The sequence below is a fragment of the Lynx canadensis genome, chromosome E2, assembly GCF_007474595.2.
Source record: "Lynx canadensis isolate LIC74 chromosome E2, mLynCan4.pri.v2, whole genome shotgun sequence".
Lineage (NCBI taxonomy): Eukaryota > Metazoa > Chordata > Mammalia > Carnivora > Felidae > Lynx > Lynx canadensis.
The window spans coordinates 49,040,925-49,047,274 of record NC_044317.1 but is presented as its reverse complement, the minus strand read 5'-3'; the positions used below and the strand labels follow the sequence as shown (position 1 = coordinate 49,047,274).

The window sequence follows — 6,350 nt, the reverse complement described above, 5'->3', positions numbered from 1 at the left end:
TTTATTTTGAGAGAAAGAAAGCGCGATCAGGGGAGGGGCAGAGAGAGAGAGAGAGAGAAAGAGAGAGAGAGAGAGAGAGAGAATCCCTATCTGCATTGTCAGCCCCGCCAAGGGACTCGAACTCACGAACTGTGAGATCACGACCTCAGCCAAAATCAATAGTAGGATGCTTAACCGACTGAGCCACCAAGGCACCTCTATAGCTGGATAATTCTTCACATATTTGTACACACATGTAACTATTGCCTGTGTGAAGATAGTGGGGGCTCATCACTATTGCCCCTTTGGGACAAGGTAACCCCTGTTCTAGAACCTCATGTAAATGGAGTTCACTGCATGTTTTATTTGGGTAAGTCTTCTTCTTCTTCTTCTTCTTCTTCTTCTTTTTAAGTTTATTATTTTTTTTAGTACTCTCTACACCCAACATGCGGCTGGAACTCACAACCCCAAGATCAAGAGTTGCATGCTGCACCCACTGAGCCAGCCAGGTGCCCCTGCATAAGGTTTCTTGAGCTCCACATAAAGTTTTTGAGATTCATCCACGTGGCTGCAGATGCCAATAGTTGGCTTGTTCTCACTGCTGTGTAATATTCCATGGGGTGAGTGAACCACTCATTCTTTTTCTGCTCTCTTCTTTGTGGATATTCGCATTAATTCCCAGATTTTGATCATATTAAAAAGCAAGTCTGAATGTGTCCTTCCCTGCCGCCGATTTAGACCCTCTCAAAGCTCATCCACCTTTCTCAGAATTAATTCAAATCTCTTCACTGGGCCTGTAACGTCCTGATCCGTCTAGCCCCTGCCTGGTTTTTCAGCCTCAATTTCCACCTTCCTCCTCTTTGTTTCCTGAGCTCCAGGCACACAATGGTCCAGGCTACTCCTACCCCTAGATCTTTGCACGGCCCCCCTCTGCTTTGTAATCTGCTCTGCCCCCGGGGTCTTCAAGAGCACAACTTGAATGACATCCTCAGGGAAGCTTCACTGACCAACCAGCCCCCACTTCCAGACTCCATACCTCCTTGGAGCTACCTACACTTCTTCTTTCATTGTTCCAGTTGTATACAACAATTTGTGTGATTACTTAATCTCTGTCCCCTCCCCCCCCGCCCCCAATCAGACAGTGAGCTCTGTGAGGGCAGGCACCGGTTCTGTCTTAACCTCCAACAGCAGTCCCGATCAAAGCTGGCACATGGTAGGTACTCATTAAATACAGCAAGGGCCCCGTGTTGAGTAGACCCTTTCCCCATTCTGAGCCTCCCTACTTTCCCCTCTACCCCCCAAACACACAGACTTTCTCCGGGGAGCTGTCGGGGAACCTTGACTCCCACCCTTTCCCTCCTTGGCAGCTGCTGGGTGACGCACCCAGGGGCGGGTGCTCCGCCCCACAGCGGACGCTGATTTAGCCCGGTTGGGCAAGGCCAGGGTTGCCTGGGGGGAGGTTACTCATCCCGGGCTCAGGTAAGAGGGCCCAGGTTGGGAGGCGGCACACCCAGGGGGGACGCCGAGGGAGCAGGACCTAGCCATGGACCCTGCCAGGAAAGCAGGCGCCCAGGCAGTGATCTGGACCACGGGCTGGCTGCTGCTGTTGTCGCTGCTGCTTGGAGAAGGTGGGTGTGCTGCCGGAGGGGATGGAGGAGGTCGAGTAGGGGCTCTGGGAAGGAGGTCTCTCCTACAGAGAGATCTGTGGGGACGATCTCCCATTCTGAGCAGAGGGGGCCTGTGGGAAAGATCGTCTGTCCGGGTCGAGGGGGCTGTGAGAGAGGTCCCCCAATCTGGCCAGAGGGGAAGGATCCCCCGCCCTGGTCCGAAGGAGCAGTGGGAAAGGATCCCTCACCGAGCTAACTGGACTGCGGGAAAAGTTCTCCCATTCTGAGCGGAGAACGGGGCGGGGGGTGGGGGGGAAGGTGTCCCTCCCATCCATAGCAAGGATCCCCCGATCTTGGGCAGAAGGGGCTATGGGGAGGATGCTCCCACTGTAGGCATAGGCGGCTGGAAGGAAAGCGGCACCAGATCCGTGGCGAGATTTTTACTCCTGTCCCGGAAAATGGTGGGCAATAGCATTGTCACGTCCCGGGGACAGAGGGCGTGGGAAGGACTATTTCTCCTTTCGGGGACGAGGCTTCGGTAGGAATCGCTTAGTTCTGCTCGGCCCTGCGCCCCCAGGAGCGCGGGCCCTGGAGTGCTACAGCTGCGTGCAGAAAGCAGATGACGGATGCTCTCCGCAGAAGACCAAGACCGTGAAGTGCGCGCCGGGCGTGGACGTCTGCACAGAGGCGGTGGGGGCGGTGGAGACCAGTGAGTGGGGCCCTCGGGTCCATTCGTACCCCTTCGAAGCTCCTCCAGCCAGGCCCCGCCTCCTTTTGCCCCGCCCCTTCTTCTGAATTTGTCCGCACCCATTCACCGCCCTCCAGGACTCCCTTTCATCCTGGCTGGAGCCCTTTAACACCACTACCGTTAGGGCTTAGATGGGTGAGGGGCTGCCGAGTAACTGACTGGGGTGAACTGGGAGATCCGGGATCGGGGACCTGGTCCCCTTCGAGGGCACACCCTATCCATTTCTGCTCCACCCCTGAGACCTCCCTACCCACTCTGTCCCTGCCAGAATCCTCTATCCAGGCAGGCCCGTGGTGATGCAGACCTTTCTAGGGCTCTCCTCCTAGGTTCCCTAGACTGAGGCTCCGCCCCGCTGGCCCACCCCCGGGGGAAGCCCGCCCTTCTCTGAGGCTACAGTTCCCGGAGACCCCACCTCGGTCTGACCCGGTGCCCTTTCTGTCAGTCTCCCAGTTCCTTTATAGGATGCTTTCCGCGGTTCCGCCCCTCTGCCGCCGAGCCCCGTCCTAGCTCCACTCTTGGCCCTCCTCCTCGATTTTGTCCAGAGTCTGTCAGCCTGTCTGTTCCCTCGGACTCAGCTCTTTGAGGTTCTGCCCCTCCGTCTGTCGTCCTTCCCCCGGCGATCGGCTTTCTGAGGCCCCTGCCCTTCGACTCTGGCCTGGCTACCGTCTGGCCGTGGCGGGGGGAGGGGGGAGGAGGAGGAGTCCACTCGAGGCCCCGCCCCCCGCCTCCGCTCACCCCGCCCCTTCCTCTCCGCAGTCCACGGGCAGTTCTCGGTGGCAGTGCGGGGCTGCGGGTCCGGACTCCCGGGCAAGAATGACCGCGGACTGGATCTTCACGGGCTTCTGGCCTTTATGCAGCTGCAGCAATGCGCCCAGGACCGCTGCAACGCCAAACTCAACCTCACGTCGCGAGCGCTCAACCCCGCAGGTCGGTGGAGGCGGGCCCTAGGCCCGAGGGCGGAGCCACACCGCGGCTGAGCCACTGGGTTGATCCCCAGCTGGAGGCGGGAGAACTGCGCACGGGCCGGGGGCGGGGCCACGCGGCGGCAGGCGGGGCCTCGTCGCTGTAGGCAACGTAGCGGGGACGCTAAGCGCGGGCCAGGCGCTGGGGCCGGGCTAGAGCCTGAGTTCGGTGTACTAGGCTGGAGGGACTTTGGGCGAAGCCGTGCTGCCTGAACCTTCTCGACCCCTTCCTTCCGTCGCGCTCCCCTCGCAGGCAATGAGAGTGCGTACCCGTCCAACGGTGCCGAGTGTTACAGCTGCGTGGGGCTGAGCCACGAGGCGTGCCGGGGCACGGCTCCACCTGTCGTGAGCTGCTACAACGCCAGCGAGCGCGTCTACAAGGGCTGTTTCGACGGTAACGTCACCCTGACGGCAGGTGAGCGAGCCAGGAGGAGGGGGCCTACAGTTGTGCCCTCTCTGGTCTCATGGGCGGTGGGTAGTCCCTTTACCCAGAGGGACCCATCTCCAGCGCATTCTGGAAAATTGTAGGCCAAAGTTCTCGTCTCACCCTAGAGCGTCGTGAGAAATGCAGGCCTATCCCCAACGTAGCGTGGGGCTGCGGTTGCTTTTGTCCTAGAGGTTTTTTTGGGAAATACATTTCCATAGAGGTCTGCCTGGTGCAGAGTGGGACGACGTGCTTTGGGAAATGGAAGCCTCCAAGCTTCTAGAATCCAGGGAGTCTAGTTGTGACTCCTCAAAACTCAAGGGGTCAGGGTCCCCACCCAGCCACCTAGGAGAGAGGCCACCTCCTGGCCTCTGTCTCAGGGAACCCTGGGAGACGTCCTTCAAACGCCTCTTCTGCCAGGTGTATTATGGGAGATGTAGTTCTGATTCTTAAGACTAAATTTTGGCAGGCGCAGGAGAGAGGGAGATGGGAAATACGATGAGAGGGATGCTTGTTTCGCTGTTTGGTCTCATGAGAGGTGTATCTCTGTCCAAACTCTCCAGACTTTCTTCCAAGGCATTGTGGGACTTGTAGTTCGTCCTACACACCTTTCCTCTCCAAAATGGAAAACGTGGTCCACCAAGTGCCAAAGACAGTGGGACAGTGTTTCTCAAAGTGGCGCTTTTTGGATTAATGGATGTAGAGCCCCCTGTCCCCTGTTTTGGGGGTTCTTGCCCTGGTCTTGCCTTTAAGTTTCATTCTGGCTCTGCAACCCTCCAACCACCGACCTCCCTGTGTCTCCCTCCTGCAGCTAATGTGACTGTATCCTTGCCTGTGCGGGGTTGTGTCCAGGACGAGTTCTGCACGCGGGATGCGGTGACAGGCCCAGGGTTCACACTCAGTGGCTCCTGCTGCCAGGGGTCCCGCTGTAACTCGGACCTCCACAACAAGACCTTTTTCTCCCCTCGGATCCCACCCCTTGTCCTGCTGCCCCCTCCTAAGCCCACCACTCAGGCCCCAACCACCTCTGTCACAACCTCTACTCCAGCCCCAACCACTCTTGTCTCTGCCACTAAACCCACCACGGCCAGCCAGACTTCCCCACGGGAAGTACATCCTGAGACCTCTCAGAAAGAGGAATCTAGCTTGGCTGGAGGTGCCGCTGGCCACCAGGACCGCAGGAATATGGGACAGCACCCTACAGGAGGGGGGGCCCATAATAAAGGCTCTTCAACTTCCTCGGCTGGGTTGGCAGCTCTAGTGTTGGCCTTGGCTGCTGGCACCCTACCATGAATTTTGCCATCTAGAAACTTCCGTCTTGCCTTATTCCCCAGCCCTGGGTACCCTCTCTTCCCATGACTTCCCTTTCTCCTCACTGGACTGGGCTGGCCCAGCCCCTCTTCTTCCAATCTCCCCCCCCCCTCCCCACTATCCCCAGCTTCTGCTGCACTGGTTTGCGGCTTTGGGAAATAAATTTACCGTTGTATATATATCCTGCCAGGGTGTTGTAGCTTCTGGAAGGCAACAGGTGTATCTCCCTCTTCTTTGTCTCTCCCTGGTCTCCTCATGGTGTCTCTGGGCAGAGAAAAGTCAGGGCTGTCACAGGGAAGATGGGAGAAACACTGATAAGCTTTCTATTCACCTTATAGCCAGTCCAGAATTTGGGGGGGGGGGGCGCGGAGCAGGATAATGGTTCCCTCCTCTGCTGGCTGGTGTCCCTGCTCCCCGTCCCCTCTCTGTGGGAATCGGTTCAGCATCTGACTTCCTTATTAGACTGTGAGCTCCTCAAGGGCAGGGACCGCGCCTCAGGCCTCCGTGTGGTCAGTTTCTGGCACATGAAGGTCTCAATAAAAGTTTAATTCCTTTGTATAAGCGTTTCGAAGGACTCATTTCTTACACTGACCTCTTAGTGTCGCCTCTTAGCCGAGCTAGGGCGGGAGTGTCAAGACCGTTCGCAGAGAAGCTGAGACCTGGAGCCACAGCCCAGGGGGGAGGTTGGGGTTGGAACTCCTGTGCTCTCCTGGGGTTTAGCCAGCTTGTGGGCGATCCCACCACTGGTGAAGGGGATGCCAGGTGAAAGCGTTAGGCAGTGGCGAGGGTGCCTGGGGCTTTTAGTAAGGTTTGGGCTCAGAGGGGAACTCTGCTTAATGGGTTGTCCCCCATTGCCAGGCCCCACCCACCTTGTCATCCACCAAGGATTGTGTGGTGGGCTTAGCCACTGCATCGCACCTGTCCAGACGTCCCACGGGTGCCGCTGTCAATCTGTGTTCGTCTAAGCTCCACCTCCTTCTCCTCCAATCAGATGAAGGTGTAGGGGCCCAGGGAGGAAAAGCCTGGCTTGAGCCTGAGGCCCCGGCAGGCTTTGCAACTGCTTGATGGAAGGGGGACCAGATGTGGGCAGGAGTGAGATAGTAACAGTGATATTTCCGACATCACTATTAATGGGGAGTAGTAGTATGACAAAACAAGAGTAAATAATGATTACGGGGACAAAATGGAAAATTAATAAGAGCACGAGCAACAGCAATAATAACTAGTTACGGAATGTTAATCATTTACTTTTTTAAAAGATTTTTAACGATTATTTTATTTATTTTTGAGAGACAAGAGCATGAGCGGGGGAGGGACAG

The 6,350-nt window shown here is 56.9% G+C and overlaps 1 protein-coding gene and 1 long non-coding RNA gene across 2 annotated transcripts; one reads left to right on the top strand and one right to left on the bottom strand.

Annotated features, from left to right (window-relative positions):
* The first annotated feature begins 448 nt into the window (after positions 1–448).
* LYPD3 (LY6/PLAUR domain containing 3) lies at positions 449–5,589 on the top strand. The gene is made up of 7 exons (XM_030298425.1): positions 449–599; positions 1,118–1,192; positions 1,290–1,607; positions 2,164–2,295; positions 3,091–3,261; positions 3,550–3,711; positions 4,532–5,589. Exons 3-7 carry the CDS (start codon positions 1,523–1,525, stop codon positions 5,011–5,013), a joined length of 1,032 nt encoding a protein of 343 aa, XP_030154285.1. The 5' UTR covers positions 449–599; positions 1,118–1,192; positions 1,290–1,522; the 3' UTR covers positions 5,014–5,589.
* LOC116737790 lies at positions 2,015–3,091 on the bottom strand. Its single transcript, XR_004342967.1, has 2 exons — positions 2,747–3,091; positions 2,015–2,263 (listed from the first exon to the last, which is right to left on the bottom strand). It is a non-coding gene; the product is annotated as an uncharacterized LOC116737790 (long non-coding RNA).
* Positions 5,590–6,350: the final 761 nt, after the last annotated feature.

What these genes read in the sequence shown, in the direction of transcription:
- LYPD3 (XM_030298425.1), top strand. Translation starts at nt 1,523, where the DNA reads ATGGACCCTGCCAGGAAAGCAGGCGCCCAGGCAGTGATCTGGACCACG. An exon ending in GTCGCTGCTGCTTGGAGAAG is followed by an intron (nt 1,608 to 2,163) that starts GTGGGTGTGCTG and finishes CTGCGCCCCCAG; the next exon opens with GAGCGCGGGCCCTGGAGTGC. An exon ending in TAACGTCACCCTGACGGCAG is followed by an intron (nt 3,712 to 4,531) that starts GTGAGCGAGCCA and finishes TCCCTCCTGCAG; the next exon opens with CTAATGTGACTGTATCCTTG.